Source organism: Cibotium barometz, chromosome 62 (genome assembly GCF_041138505.1).
Source record: "Cibotium barometz isolate CiBa-2024 chromosome 62, ASM4113850v1, whole genome shotgun sequence".
Lineage (NCBI taxonomy): Eukaryota > Viridiplantae > Streptophyta > Polypodiopsida > Cyatheales > Cibotiaceae > Cibotium > Cibotium barometz.
In genome coordinates, this window is record NC_141107.1 from 20,421,208 (window position 1) to 20,437,452 (window position 16,245).

Sequence of the window (16,245 nt, forward strand, 5' to 3'; positions counted from 1 at the left end):
TGGGGCGGGATTGGACTTTTATCTTAGGCTCTGCTGTGTGTACATTGGATGTGGGCCTTAGGGAGATGAGTGGTTTCTTGCAAGAGGCAGCCCAGAGCAAGGTGGAGGGATTCCGGGAGCAGGAGAGGAGTCGGAGGAGGGGTCTTGCCTCTTTACAACATCTTCAGGAGATATCCCTAGATAGCTAGTGGATTGAGAGTTAGCTAGCTGCCGCCCGCATGGAGATTAGATCCGTTGAGGAGAGGAGGGTGGAGTACAGGTATCATGCCAGAGCTTCATTCTGGACTCAGGCCGGTGACAGTCACAGGGGATTTCTTTGAGACAGTCAGCCCCCACAGTCGGAGAGATGGCATTCGCAGGTTGCGTGGCCAGGATGGAGCTATTGTTTCTGATCTCCCCCATGTGAGAGCCATCGCCACAGACTTTTTTAGATCTCTTCTCACTAGTGCCCCATTATCTCCACAGGTGATGGACGCACGCGAGGGTCTGGCGGCACGAGAGAGAGGTGGTTCCCCCCTCTGGGGAGGTAGTGACTGCACTTCCCAGGGGAAAATTGATGGGCTTCCAGTTTCTTTCTTTCTTTGTCATCATTGGGACCTCATGGAAGGTGGCCTTCAATGAGATTATGCTCACAGGTGCCAGGCTCTCAGAGGGCTTGATTCACTTGATTCCCAAGGAGGGTGGTGACAGATTGGAGGTCCAGTAGTGGAGAACCATCACTCTTCTAGGGACCGCCTATAAGATCTTGGCCAAGGCCATCAGCAGGAGACTTCAGCCTTTTCTCCCAAACTTGATTCACGACACTCAGAGTGGCTTTGTTTCGGATCAGAGCATTCTGGACAACATTTTTACCTCTGGGAGGCGACAACTTCGGCCAGGATGCGGCAGCAGGACCTCATTGTGCTTCTCCTATACTTCGAGAAAGCCTATGATAGAGTGGATTGGAGATTTTGGGAGGGCACGATGTGCCAGATGGGATTCCCCGTGGAGTGGATTCGTGGGGTTTCATGACTTTACTCAGCCTCGCACAGCTATGTCCTCATTCAGGGAGCCCGTAGAAACAGATTTCCCCTTTCCCGATCTATACAGTAGAGCTATCCTTTGGCACCTTACCTTTTCCTATTCACCGCTCGTCGAGGCCATGAGCAGTTTTCTCTCAGCCCAGGAGATTGGGCTCCAGGGATTGCGTCTCCCCCTCCGCACGCAAGAGGAGCTGCTTGATTCAAAGTTTGTAGATGACACAACAGTCTTCCTCTCAGGAGATGAGGGGAATCTCCAGAGATTCGTGGAGGTGATCGAGGTTTTTTGCAGCGCCTCAAGAGCACAGATCAACTGGCACAAGTCATGTGGCTTTTGGGTAGGCTCTACACCTGCCCCGACTTGGCGGCTAGTTGAGGCTTTCTAGTGGATCTCGAGAGGCACTCTAGTTACCTTGGATGCCAGGTGGGCATTGATATCTCTCCGGAGTAGCAGCTCGCCCCTCTTCTTTTGAGTATTTGAAAGAAGCTTTTATACTGGAGTTCTGTGAGACTCTCCCTAGCAGATAGAGTGGTAGTGGCGAACGAGGTTCTTCTTGCCACCATGTGGTACATCACCTCGTGCTGGGCCTTCTCTTGAGCATGTATTGGCCATATTCAGCGATTGATCCGGAACTTCGTATGGGCCGGCAGTGAGACAGAAGGCCTGCGAGGGCCAAGGTGGCATGGAGAGTGAATATTCAGCCACATCATCGAGGGGGGCTAGGCCTCATTGACCTTGCTATTCAGAGCCGTGCCTTGCAGGGCAAATTGATCATTAGAGGATCCTCGAGTCTAGGGGACCCTTGGCCGTAGAGCACCAGATGGATCTTCACATAGATGTGGGCCCGTGGCTTTAGTCTAGCTTTTGAGGATAGATTTGCAGCCAGCTTACTCCGAGCTTGGGATCACCTCAGGCCGGCCTTAGGCAGATAGTTCTGACAGCCTCAGAGGAGCGGATGCGGTAGCCACTAGTCTGGAACCTCCTAATTCGTTTACCCAGTGGCCACATATTTTTGGCCCTGACCTCATGTTTCATGGGGTGCTTTGAGCATAGGATGAGCCAGGTTCCTTGGAGATTGGATAGCACATAGGTAGTTACCCCCAGAGATGCAGGAGAGAGACCTGTTAGGAGTCCGAGGTAGAGACAGGTTCAGCATTGACATCGACTCAGCTATTCCTCAGGAGTGGCTAACTCCTATCCCAAACGTGATTCCCCCAGTGTGGCTTGGGGTGTTTACCAGACATGATATTCTCGTGGCTGTGCATGGTGCAGATGAGGGCAGTGGTCTGCTCACTTTTTCTATTGGATCCCATGGCAGATTGGAGCGATCCGGGCTTCCCTTAGAGGATTTCAGTGGTTGCACCTTGCAGAGGGTGAGGGTGATTGGTTTTCAGGCACGGGAGTGGCACATAGACCTATCACATGCCAAGGTGGCCAGGGAGATTCTGGTGACAATGGATAAGGGAGTGCCCACCTCTCACACGTCTACAATGGGACTCGGGAGAGTGGACTTGGCATGACCCCGCTGATCGGGAGGAGTATCTGGATGGCCTTTCTTCGCATATACACCGCGGCTACAGAATGTAGATGCCAAAGATTGATGGCACCCCAACAGCACCAACACATTGGCAGTCACAGGGCCTCTCACAACGTTTTCTCTCAGATTTTTGGAAGAGACTCTGGGACAGCTTTTGACCTAGACAGTACGCTCTCTTTCTCTGGCTGATGGCACACAAGAGCTTGGCGGTCAGCACTTGGCTGGCAATTGGAGGTCGGCCAGCAGCTTGCCCGAGATGCGGCCACCCTCAGGAGTCTCAGCGTCATTGTCTTTGGGATTACCCGAATGCTCAACAGATTTGGCAGCGGATTCTCCGCATTTTCACCATGGATAGGGCCTTACATGGGGCACTGTTGCTTGGGCCACAAAGGCTAAGGTGGTTAGGGCTTCTGAGGAGGATGGGGGAGGGTTAGCCCTTCAGCTCTTTCACCACTGCATTTCGGTAGTACCAGTCATAGCCCCAGCTACAGACCACTGGCGACCAGGCTCATGCCAGAGATGGGAGATTTGCAATAGCATTGCAGCTTGGCACATTGGCGGGCTAGATGCAGCGAGGCCATTGAGGGTACCCACACTCCGCCTACTGAGTCCATCAGGAGTATTTGGCTCAACATTATTCATACCCTCCGTGGTCAATGGGGGAAGTTGCAAGGAGGTTTTGACCACCTGCAGAAGTGGCGGGAAGCTTTCTTGAGACTCTGGAGGCTTCCCGCCACATGCGGAAGTGGCGGGAAGCTTTCTTGAGACTTTGGAGGCTTGGCCCTTTCCTCATTGATCGAGGTGGTGACCCCACCTGGCATTACAGACCACCTGTGTGGTCCCCCCCCCCCCAGATAGTCTTCTCCTCAGAGCGGCCAGCCGAAGGAGAAGTGTCTCTTCCCTCTTCCCTTATGTTCATTTGATTCCCGCCCCATACTTGAGGCGAGTTTGTATCTAGCCCATTGTGGCTGGTTTTTTCATTAACTAATAGAAGGATCTTTTCCCTCGAAAAATAAAAAATAAAAAATCAAGAAAGTAGTAAGAGCTGAAATGTCAGATCTGATCGCAAAACAAAAAGTGTCCAGCTCTCATATCACCCTAAAATATCTCGCGTAGGATGCTGCAACATGTCACCCAATGTAGTGAAGCTGGGCTGGCGGTGGTGGTGGGAGATCATGGCTCTGATCCTCCTGTGGTGACATGGGAGTGGGCGGGGACCACGAGGTTGAGGGCGCCGGGCTCTACATAGCTAAATGGCGCCGCCTAGTGTCACTCCTCTCGGCCGAGCTCCTGCATCAGCTTGAAGGTTGGGTGTAGTGGGTGAGTCTACCCTCGTTACTCTAGTCTGGAAGAAGTCAGTAAGAGCTCTCTGTACTAGTCCTTTGACAGGTACTGCTGGTCTAGGCTGCAAAAGGGACTCCTTGTGTCTGCAAAGTTCCAGGAGGAAAAGTCCTAAGCATCTCTAGTCTGGGAAATCCATGATCTTGGGAAGTGGTCCAAATCCATCTCGGAAGAGGGAGTGGAACCTCCCCCTAATCTCATAGTATACTGGGCATCTACATACATAGTGGGCTTCTGTCTCAGCCTATGTGTGACAAAGCTGACAGATCCTGTCCTTTGGTGCAGTTGCCCTTGGCCCATATCTGGCTGCCTCCACTCTCAATTGATGGGATGAGCTGTGGATCTGTCCAATCGCACATCGCACCCCCCCAAATGACATGTGTGTCCATGTAGTGCGGCCGTGTGATGAAGCCGTCCTCTGTCAGGCGAAGAAAATGATCCTTGTAAAAGGCCATCTTCGTCCCAAGGGGCTGGACGGGTAGGTGCCAAGTCCTCTGAGTATGCAGTCTCACAATATCCTTCCTGATGACCCTGTTCAGCTCTGTGCAGCTGAGAGCAAAGGAGGGCACCTCTATGCTATACTGGAACGGAGGGAGTGTCTCCATCTGCATGATCACTTGTGGTTGGGGGTATTTTCTGGGACAAGTGTGTCCCCTCAGGTGTTGGGAATCATGGAGCCAGAGGAGGAACAGGTTGTCTTCTATTCCACTCGGATGGGATTCAGTCTGTGGCAGATGGAGAGATATGATGTCTAGCAGGTAGACAAGCCATTCCTTTTGATTTGACATGTAGGTGAGGCAGCTAGCATACTGTTGCCTGTAAAGAGGCAAACACTACATTGTGAATCCTTTGACAAAGGTGGTAACTACTCGTGATGCCTTTCATGAACTGAGGTTACCCCATCAAAAATCCACTAAGTGATATTCGTATACTTCTATGGTCCTGAATGATTTAATATCAAGTTCAATTCCTTATGGTGGCAGAAGGTTATTCTTTTTTGGACTATTTACTCAAGTATTCACTTCTTTGCAGAGCCATCTAGTTACTAGTATGAGGAGAAATCGAGACTATACTTGTGAAAAGAGCTAGTTCCTTAACCAGCAGTGTGTACTAGATTGATTGCGTTTTTAGCACTTTGCCTCACAGGGTTTCAGCCTGGTTTTTGATGTATTTTGTCACACATTCTCCATTTTTGAAAAAAATAAAAGCTACTTTAGAATTCTACAATTCGTAGCACTCAATCAATATTTCATTTTTGCGTCTGAAGCTGAATTATAGTGGTTTCGTGAATGATTGTAGGGCCTTATTGGGAAGTTTGGGCAAGTTCCTCTCAGTGATATTTGTGCATATGTGGAGCTTCCTGATGGAAAGGTGAGAAACTTTGTTACTGAAAACATTTTCAAGGTTACTGTCCAATAGATAATCATGCATTATGTAATCAAATTTTATATGTCGCTCATCCTACATCTTTTTTTGGGGGGCATTATATGCATGCTGATACATATGAGAATGTTTTTGAGGGTCGTTATGCTAGTAATATCCATCAAACTTTACAATTTCAATCACACAGGTTCTTTCTGGGACAGAGACGGGTACAGTTTTAGTTTGGGATGGCGGGCTGATAAAATGTCAACTGAAAAGACCAGGGGGGCTTTCTTGCCATGATGGGATGATAGAATTTCTTCAGTTGGACGAAAAGGAAAATGAGATGCTGACTGCTGGAGCAGATGGCTGTGTTAGGTTTTGGAGCCTTCAGGTAAATTCAGTAAGTTACACATTACATGGTTGTATTTAGTCCAACTTTATGATTTCTTTTTCACTTACCATGTTCTGAATATGATTTTTCTTGGATCAATGTTGATTTTGTTATCTTCAAATGCTTTCTCTTGTTCTCAACAGATGGTGTCCGATAATTTGTTCAATCGCATTTGAGCAAGAAAAGGGTCAGCATGCTTGCCCAGATTTGACTGCATTTTTTCAAGCTTGTTGCCATTCCTACTGTCACATGGACACCCTAATTGGGTGCCATGTGGACATGCTTTTGGGTTTTGGGCAGGGATTAGGGCTGCAAATCAGCCCACGCGGGCGCCCATGTATGGATGGTCCAGCCAACTCCCCAACTATTGCACCTGTAATAGGAGGCTTAGGGTCATATCTCATCATTCAGCAATTGGACTAGCAGTTCCCAGTTCTGGATCAGCCCGGGTCATCAGTTTGTAGTACATCCAGTAGTCCATTCAGTCATTAGCATTTAATGTACATCATTTATGAGTTCAGATCTAGGCCAAATCCAAACTATTATTGTAAATATTCATAATGGTTTATTCAATCAATGTACATACAGTAATTTACTTTTAGGTTGAAATACAAGTTTTCATCTCTTTTGTTTGTGCACCTTCACAGTCTGTGCACTTAATTAGCGTTAATTGCAGAAATAATCAAAAGCATGCTTCCGTGTAGCTTGTGACATTGGTATCATAGCATAGGCCTGATTTTAGAAGTCATGCATGTAGCTTAGGTTCTCTTCATGAGGTTGCTAGGGAGAATCCAGGCAAGTCTAGGCCTAGGAAGTCCAAATCTGCATTTTTCTTCATGGCTGACATGGGCTAAATAGTAGAATGGTACTTGCGAAAACAGGTGATCTGGGAGGAGCAATACCTCTGAGACCAAGAAGAATGGAAAGCACTTGAGGCTGCCCAAGCCGAACGTGAAACCCAACACTGTCAGGAATGCAAAGAACATAAAGCCAGATAAAGATGGGAAGACGAAGAACGCGAAGCCCATTACAGAGAGGGGAAGAGGAAGAATGTAGATCCAGATTCTTGAAGGAATACGTAGATCCAGATGGAATGGGAGAGCCTATTGGCAGCTCTTTAGAGACCAAGTCAAGACAACGCATCAAAGTTGGCAAAAGTTGGTGTGTGTTGGCAGTGGACTGTTTAGCTCCCCGAACCTTGACCTGCGCCCCTCTGCCTTTGTGCCTGCTTCGCCCCCATCCTTCAACCGCCTCCCATCCTTCCTCCACCGCTGTTCGCCCCTACCTCTGCCCGCCCTTCTTCGCCTCATCCCTCCACCGCTGTTCGCCCCTGCCTCTGCCCGCCCTTCTTCACCCTCCTGTTTGTGCTGATTCACCTCCCCTCCTCTCCCCGCCTCCCCTCCTTCCTCCGCCTTGTCCCTCTGCGCAGCCCATGTGCTGCTGCCTTTCCCCCGCCCATCTTCGCCTGTGTGTCCAGCAATCTCCCCCTTGCTTCCCTTTCCTTTTTGCTTCTCCCTTTTCCACCCTCCCTTCCTTTCCTCCGCCTCCTTGCCTGCCTCTTCCCCCTGGTTCGGATTGCTCCTCATCCGGGTTCAAGTCGGCCTTTTTCTTTGATTAGCATCATGGCTAATCACTCTCCCTCGGCCGGGCGCGAACCATTGTTTTTTCCGAAGCCGAGCTCGCGGTCCTCTTTGCCGAAATCGATAAAGACTCCAAAACGACCCTCATTGCTAGAATCTTTGGATCTCACCCTTCTCGTCTCCAAGCTCGGGATTGGGTCCTGGCGGCTCTGCCTTCCGACCTCGCTCCACACTTTCGAGATGTCAGGTTGCTTGGAAGAGGTTTCTTCCGATTGGATTTTGATTCTGAGGACGCAGCCTCAGAGGTTTTGAAGGGCAGCCCTTTGCCATTGGGCCCGAGGAAGGTTTTTTTTCTTCCCTACTCGAGCTATTTTGACCCTGTTGAGGAAGACCGGAACCGTTTCCCGATTACTCTCAGATTCCCAGGTCTTCCTCGCGCATATTGGCCTATGCTAGAGGCCATCGGGTCCGCGTTTGGGCTGGTTGTTCAAGTGCCCCCCCTCCACGCCTTGCGGACATCTTCTGCCCAGGTGGTCACTGCCTTGGCGGATGCTGTCCCCAGGGTCATGGTTCTTGCCCGTGACAGTGAGCTCTTTGAGGACTATGTTTTGCTTCCGGGCCCTAGTGGTCCTTTGAAGCAACGTATGGAGATTGTAGGTAAACCCGATCAGTGCCAGGTTTGTCACCAACAAGGTCACTTCGCTCGAGATTGCCCTCGGTCTCGGGGTCGCAGGAGGCCTCGCAAGCGTGGTTCTCAGGCGCCACCTCCCTTGGATCCTTCCCGTCCTACAATCCGCCAGGTGTGGCGAGCTGTCTCTCACGCCCGCCCCCATGGTGCGATTGATGGGAAGACCTCCTCGGATCTTGTACCTGAGATAGATGATGTTTCTGGGCAGAGGGATGTATCAGCTCATGCATCTTTGCAGGGAGATGATATATCAGTTTAGGATGATTTTGTTGAGTCCTCTCTACTTGGAGGGGGCGATATGCAGGATGTTCATCGCAGTGGGGATCATGTATTGCAGGATTTTCAGCATGATGTCATTGCCCTTGATGCCCCGCAGGGCGCACAGGTTTCTCGTACATATGCAGGTACTGTGCAGGGCCTCGGACAAGGGCATGTCAGTGGACTTTGCCCCATGGATTATCCCGTCCTCTAGCATTATGGAGGCGTCCTCAAGCTGCCCATCATCTTCTTAGATCAGGGGTCAAACCCTCTCTTCTTCCATGAGAATCGTCTCATGAAATGTTCAGGGCCTTGGAGGGCTTCCCACCCGTGGTAGCAAGCGCCTTCCGAAGGACAGCTTCAACGTGCTGTTACAGGAGGGTCTATGGATATACTTTTGTTGCAGGAACACAAATTGGATAGATCTCAGTGTGGCAAAACTGGTAAGATGCTTTCTGGCCACACCTTCTGGTCTCTGGTTGTTGGGACTAGAGGGGGTGTTTGTATTTCAGTGGCAGCATCTGTTATGCCTCATGTTATTGGGCACGGTGTTATCATCCCTGCTAGAGCGCAGTGGATCTTGATCATGCATGAGGGTCAGAAATTGGGAATCTTGAATATCTATGCACCTAACGTGAGAGGTGAAAGGGTGGCCTTTTGGGACACCATTACAAATGTCATTCACTAGGTTGATCATTGGATAGTGGGAGGAGACTTCAATATGGTTGAGCAACCTTCTGACAAGAAGGGTGGACGCGAAGGGGGTCTACACCCTTTGGAGTGAACCTCATGGGAGAGGTTCACGCTTTCCTTTTTTGGCAGGGATTGTTGGACTGAGGATGACTTCCAGAGAAGGCCAAACTCCTTATCTTTCTCTTGGCATAACCGCCGCAGGAGCGGGGATGAGAGCATCTTTGCACGTCTGGACAGATTTTATGTGGATGATTGGTCCCTGGACAAAGGAGGCACCACTGCTATTATGCCTGGCACTACCAAATTCGATCATTACCCCGTCGTTTTGTGTCTTAGGGAGCCTGGGGCTCGCTCGGCCTCTCCCCGTGTCCGTATCCCTGACTCTCTTTATCTAGATGCTGACATCTCCCTTGAGATCAGAGAGATATGGAGATCTTGTGACGGTCCTGATCCTCGTCATAATATTGCGCTGGCTCTTGAGAGGACCAGCCATCATTATCATAGCGCTGTCTTGTCCAAGAAGAAGGAGGCTCTGGACAAGGAGAGAGCTATAAGGCGTAGGATTGCTGCTCTTCAGAGGGAACATGAAAAGCATCCACATGCGTCTTGGATTACAGACCTCTTGACCACAGTTAGAGCAGAGCTGCAGTTGGCCATGGACTAGAGGGTTGAGTTTGCGTTTCATGCGAACGAGGCTTTTTGGACTCCGATGGGTGGCAGATGCAACAAAGAGTTTTTTTCAACACATAGGTCTTCCCATAGCAGGGATTCTGTGAGGTACTTGCAGGATTCACAGGGTGAGGTTCAGATTGAGCCTGATAAGGTAAGGGGTATTGCTTTAGATTTTTATCGGTCTTTGTTGACTGCAGAGGTGCCCTCTCCTCCGAGAGATGTGGCACGATAGAAAGTTTGGGAGTGCATGCCCAGGCTCATTACAGATGCTATGTGTTCTTCCCTGGATGCCCCTTTCTCGAAGGATGAATTCCTTCACGCACTGCATGCTCTTTCCAGTGGTTCATGCCCAGGGGATGATGGTCTTTCTCCCGCCTTCTTTATTCTTTTTTGGGATCATATTGGTGATGCTATCACTGTTGCCCTTCAGGAAATGTGGCTGTCGGGTATGATGCCGCCATACCTCACAGAGGGGCTGATTCACCTTATCCCCAAGAGTGGGGACAAGACTGACATCAAGTAATGGAAGCCCATCACTCTCCTTGGATCTGCATATAAGATTTTAGCTAAAGCCTTGAGTATAAGGTTGCAGCCGATTCTCCGAAGGACTATCCATGATACACAGAATGGGTTCCTCCAAGGAAGGAGTATATTTGATAACGTCTGTTCTTTCTGGGAAGCTGTCGAGTGGGCAAAGTCTAGTCAGCAGGCTCTTGCCATTCTTTGGCTTGATTTTGGAAAACCTTATGACAGAGTGGATTGGGATTTTTTGCAGGGCACTATGGCACACATGGGGTTTTCCCAAAACTGGATCAGAGGGGTGTCCTGCCTATACAAGGAGGCTCATAGCAGTGTTTTAGCTTGTGGGGGGCGTGGCGAGCGTTTTCAGATTTCCCGTTCCTCATTGTAGTTGAGGCTATGAGCAGGTTTCTTCGGGCTGCCCCTGGTGTTGTGGGTCTCAGGCTGCCTTTATGCACAGAGGAAGAGTTTTTGGACTTTGAGTTAGCAGATGATACGGCATTGTTCCTTGAGGCTTCACATGCTTGTTTATGTGCTTTCCGGACAGCCTTGGAGTTCTTTTGTTTGGAGCTACTATCAAGTGGAATAAATCAGTTGGTTTTTGGATCAGTGATTCTCTTCGTGCAGATTGGGGTACAGATGTTGGTTTTACTTGGATTGAGAGAGGATGCTCTGCCAGATACCTTGGTTGTCAGGTGGGCGTTGACATCTCCCCTGCACAACAGTTTGCTCCAGTGCTCTTAAGCATTAAAAGCAAACTTCATCACTGGAGTAGGAGGAAGCTCGACTTGGCCTCTAGAGCTTTGGTGGTTAACCAAGTTTTACTAGCCACGGCTTCGTGCTCGATTTTTCATAAGGGCTGCATTGGCCAGCTTCGTCGCCTTATTCGGAACTTTCTTTGGTCAGGGCTTGATGGAAATGCACACACCAGGGCCAAAGTTGCTTGGGAAACCATTATCAGGCCTAAGCAGGAAGGGGTATTGAATATCATTGACCCTGACGTGCAATGTAAGCCTTTGCTCTGTAAGCTTGTTGTTAGGGGCTTTCTTCCAAGCACTGAGCCGTGGAAGGACTTTATCATGCAGCAGATCACAAAGTGTGTCCCTGTTCGTAGAGGTGACTAGACTCTCAGCTCACGCTCTATTTTTTCGGATGCAGTTCACTGCTCCCTTTGTCCCCCTTGGTTAGGTCCCTCCTACGGGCCTGGGACTGCCTGAGGAGTTTTTTGGTACACATCCCCCCGCATTTAGTGGAGGAAGCTAACCAGCAGCCCATTCTGGGGAATGATTTGATATTAGATGTGCATGGTACACCTCGTGGGACAGCTATGCATATTCTTTGGGCCGGCTGGGAGACCCTATGCCCCACAGTGCTGGCTTGGAAGAGGCTTCAGAGCCTCACCGAGGTGCAGAGATTGGATTTCACGTTGCATTTGAGAGGCTCTAGCCGGAGGATTGCACAGATTGATGCAGCAATTCCCAACCACTGGATTACTGGATCTTTTTTGGGAAAGGTTGTCATCATTCTTGGTTTGGGGTTTTTTTTTGGGACAAGTGTTCCTCTTCAGGTTATGGGTCACTCCTTACCTAGGGAGGATGATGTATCGATCTTCTTTTCTGTACAGGATAGATGGCAGCTGGAGAGATGTCATGTGCAGAACCTTATTGAGGGCTCCCAGATTCGTCCAGTCAGACTTGTTGGCAGATTAGGGAAGCACATCTTTGTTGACCCCCCCCCCCCCCCCCCCCCCTCCGGGATGATCATAGAGAGTGTTGGCCTTTGGTTGTATGGTGGCTGCCCTATCAGACATTTGCATTGGGACCCCGGTGAGTGGGAGTGGAAAAATGCTTGTAGCCCTTTGAAAAGCATGCCTTTTTTCAGTTATACAGTGCGAAATCCCAGACATCTTATCTTGGGACACATTCCGAGTGTCCCTACTCTTAGACCCCATTGGGAGTCTTATGGCATTTCGATTGACATTCAGAGGGTATTTTGGCGGAGATTGTGGCATTCCTATAGGAAGCTAGAGATTTCCTCTTTTATGTGGGTTTCCCTTCATGGTGGTCTGGCCACCAGTCTCAGTGGAGGTCTGTTACTGGTGCTTGCCCAGCATGCCCTAGATGTGCAAGAGTTTCGGAGTTAGTTTACCATTGTTTATGGGAATGCAGGGAAGCATAGAGGGTTTGGTCTGTGATTGCACACCTCTTTGGTAGGATTAAGAGGGATGCTATCATTTCTTATGGTTCTATCATTTGGTTGACACAGTCTGGGCCTCAGCTGAGATTCGAGGGGACTGACAGGAACTTGGCCATTATGGTTAGGTAAGGAGTTGCTTTGTAGTGTTGTCTTCAGGATTTGCCACTTTCACAGTTTGTCCCTCTGACATAGAGGTTAGACAGTTCTTGGAAGATTATTGCTAGCATCTCAGCCTGGAATATCTAGAAGGTTAGATGCAATGAGGCCATTGAGGGTACTCCCGTTCTTGTTTCTCAGTGTCTTTGCAGGATTTGGAGTGATATTATTCACACCATTATGGCTACCTGGGCCAGAATCCAGGGATCTTCGAGGGCTGCGGAGAGGAAGCGCGACCAGTTTATGAGAGAGTGGGACATTGATATCTTTTTTACATCGTCTCATTCGGGACCCTATTGGTAGCACAGGGTTCCTGATTGTTTGAGATCTCCACCTTGCTTGGTGTGATATCTTCATTTTGTAAAATTTTTCATACTTAGTAGAAGTCTCCTTTCTGAAAAAAGAAAAAAGTGGCAAAAGCAGACATGATTAAGAAAAGCACAGCAGTGATGGGTGTACCAATGGTTGAAACTCTTGACAAGGGAGTTTTCTGGCATTCAGACCAGAAGTTGCCCGGAAAGGAGTTCCCTCACAAGTCGGAGAGCTTCAAGGACATGAATTTCGCAGAGAGTTTGGTGGAAGACCAAGAACATGTGTTGTCGTCAGTTTTTGTTGCTAAGTCAACACAAGTTCAGGAACTAGTTTTGGAGATTCTGTAGACCCCACGGTAGGTGGAAACCATCTCTGTTGTGAAGAAGGTAGAAGTTGGTGGATAGGGCTCTAGAGGGTTCGGTAGTGGTGGCTGCTTTGGTACTGTGTAGAGGGAGGCTGCATACTCGCCCCATGTATCTGGAGAGGTAATGGCCGGAGGCAGGGGGTGCTCTCTAAGCAATCTCCAGGCCTCCCCAAAATCCTGACTAAAAAATAGCTGATACATGTCTCTCTCCAGCCCAGCTAAGAATGCTCTCTTCTTCCACCAAATGAGGCATCGGAAGATGATGCGTGATTGTCTCTATGTAGTAACACCTGTGGCCACCTCTCTCTGTAGCCGGGCTCTGAGCTCCCTACAGTAATCATCATACCAACTATTCTGGGGCATGCTCCCAGGACGTGGTCGTACTGTGGGCTGTGTGTGGGAAGGCCGTCGCTGCAGCTGTATGTAAAGCCTCTGTCAAGATCTGTGTGAGCTCTGCTAATGGCCTCTGTGGATCCTCTGCACTCAACAAGCTGTAGATCTCTGCACTGTATACTCCATCAGTCTCTCTACAGAAGGTATATCTTGGGTGATAGGAGGAATGCCCAACCTGGCGGGTACTGTAGTGGAAATCCACCGTAAAGGAGAGAAGTGCATGATCCACCGTTAACTCCGATGGGCCTGGGGCCAATCGCAAAATCCTGGATACTCGGGATGAAGGCTGGTGAGGCTAAAACATAATCCACTGTGCTGGCCCCATGTCTGTGTGGAAAGCAAGTAAAGCCACTGGCAAGTGGATACCTCTCTAGGCCATTTAAAATGGCCAGCCCATGTGCAGTCCCCATCTCCATGAGGTATCTCCCATACTCAGTACACTCCACCTCATCTTGTGATCTTCGGGTCAAACACATCTCCTCCACATCTCTCTCTCTCAACATCTCCTCCGAAGTGTCAAAGAAGGAGGTCTGGTACTGAGCCATTCGAGCATTAAAGTCCCCAAGTATGATAACATCTCCCTCCTTGGAGAACTCCCATATGTCCTCATCTAGAATCATATATGGAGATTGCCCCTTGGGCACTGCATAATGAGATGTGCTGGGTGGAAAGTAACATATAGCAATGTATAGGGGTCTACCCTCATTTGCCCTCACTCTGACCCACATGTACCTCGCGCTCTCATCACGGCGCATAACATGGATGAGTGGCTGAAGCTCCTCTCTAAAAAGAACTGCAACTCCTCCAGATCCGCGACCACCATGCTTCGAACGGGCCTCCTGTCTACAAGTCGTCTCCCATCTGTATCCTGCCACTCTCGGTAATGTGCTGCCTGGGGCCTGATGTGTCTCCGAGTAGAAGATGATGTCCCTGTCTCTGAAGCTCTCCTCAAAGGCCCCCACATCCAGTCTCAATGCTCTGTTGCAGTTCCATACTGCAAGTCTCAGACTGGTCCCATAGGTCTCGCACCGTCAAGTTGTGCGTCTCTAGTATCACCACTCTGCCTCCTCTGTTAAATGCTAGCTTCCCTTTTTCTCTGGTTGCCCTAATCTCCGGCATGCACTCCCTCATATGTGCTAGCTGTGCCAAGGTGAGGTCATCTCCTAAAGAGATGCCCGTTTTCTTAAGGGCGGAGCGCTTGGCCAAGAAATCCTTCTTGGCCTCCAAGCTGGGAAAGCGTAAAATGAGAGCTCTCTCCTCCATTCGTCTTTCTTGCCCACTCTCCAAGCCCCCGTGTGTGTAGGCCTCGAAATGCCCATGTGCTAATGGTGTCTAGCACACTGGAGAATACCGGCCATGTAGACATGGTATATTGAGGTTGGCTTTTATGCCCATGATTCGAGTATTTTTGGATTTGTGGATTCTATATTGGAGACACAGTTGTATCTAGATTTATATATTTTTCTCATTGGTATCTGATAAAACCTTATGATGAAGCTTTGGCGATACAGTTGGTTCCTATGCCCGACTCTCTCTCATCCGCACCCGGTCACACACTCTCGAGATTGAGAGAGGAGCATGGAGCGGTGTCTCGAGAGAGAAAAGATTATGCCGGCTATGTAGTCTGGGAGCAGTGGAGACAGAGGAGCATGTTCTTTTAACATGCCCACAATATCAGCACATAAGGAGAGATTTCAGCACCACTTTAGAAGGATACACCGACTTAGTGAATTTGCTCTCGCATGGCCAACTTGCTGCCCTTGGCATATACTTCATCAAAATTCTCAAGCACCGTGACTACCTTGTAACGCAATTGGCCACACACTAGTCTTTCCTTCCCATGAAAGGAGGCGGCTTTGTTTACAGCTTTTGTACTTACTTTGTGGGGGTCCCATGGGCCGTTTTTCGGCCTCCCGTGGACGTTAATATAACTTTCTTTCTTTCTTTCTTTCTCTCTCCATACAGGAGACATGGACAGCACCAAAGAGCCCACTACCACCGAAGATGCTGTATTACAGAGACCACTTTATGAGCATCTCAGGGGATGGGTTTATACAGCGACCGCGGTATATGGATGTATACATGCCACATAGCTCTCGCGTTGCTATTGGACAGCTACGAGTCTCATCACATCAGCTAGAGATAGAGGCTGGGAGAGCGGCACGGGTTCCCAGAGCCGAGCGGGTATGCAGATTGTGCCGCGAGGAGGTGGAGACTGAGGATCACTTAGTATGTAGATGTAGAGCCCACCAGGGGGTCAGAGATAGTTATGGAGGATTGTTTGAGGAGCACTCTTCACTACATCAGTTGATGGAGGCCTCGAATCAGCGACAACTTGGCAGACTACTACTAGAGCTTCATAGTTCTCGAGAAACTCCTCCAAACACCCACTCCCACTAGGGGTGGGAGACAGTCCCAGCTCTCAGATTTCTTCCAGAGAGCTATGCCAGTGCCAGCTGATGTACCACGTGGGGTGACCGCACAGAGAGCAGAGGAATTGAGAGCTAGGAGGAGACCTAGACTGATTGGACACAGAGCCCCCCGACTCCGTCACCGAGAGATAGCAGCTATCCGGATGAGACACCAGATGGAGACACAGGAGAGGCTAGCTCGCTTTCATTCAGACTCAGGGTACATGTTCACGCCACTCACAGCCTCAGCATTGGCGATGCATGATATCTTATATCCCTCTTATGGCACTGGATGGAGTTAGACATAGATCTGCATAGCATGCTTGTACTACCCCTTCAGCATATAGAG

General features: G+C 49.4%; 2 protein-coding genes across 2 annotated transcripts in view; one reads left to right on the forward strand and one right to left on the reverse strand.

The window, feature by feature from the left end:
- LOC147604225 (uncharacterized) overlaps positions 1 to 16,245 on the forward strand; it is a 155,104-nt gene that overhangs the window by 31,515 nt on the left and 107,344 nt on the right. Inside the window, exons 7-8 of the mRNA XM_086795548.1 lie at positions 5,198 to 5,269; positions 5,469 to 5,654. Of these exons, the coding sequence (XP_086651674.1) occupies positions 5,198 to 5,269; positions 5,469 to 5,654 (258 nt within the window). The remainder of the gene's footprint in view (positions 1 to 5,197; positions 5,270 to 5,468; positions 5,655 to 16,245) is intronic.
- LOC147604226 (uncharacterized) lies at positions 13,549 to 14,880 on the reverse strand. Its single transcript, XM_086795278.1, has 2 exons — positions 14,837 to 14,880; positions 13,549 to 14,493 (listed from the first exon to the last, which is right to left on the reverse strand). Exons 1-2 carry the CDS (start codon positions 14,878 to 14,880, stop codon positions 13,620 to 13,622), a joined length of 918 nt encoding a protein of 305 aa, XP_086651404.1. The 3' UTR covers positions 13,549 to 13,619.

Coding starts and splice junctions, on each gene's coding strand:
- LOC147604226 (XM_086795278.1), bottom strand. CDS start 14,880: ATGGGCATAAAAGCCAACCTCAATATACCATGTCTACATGGCCG. Junction 14,494..14,836: donor ATACCATGTCTACATGGCCG/GTATTCTCCAGT, acceptor CTATGGGACCAG/TCTGAGACTTGCAGTATGGA.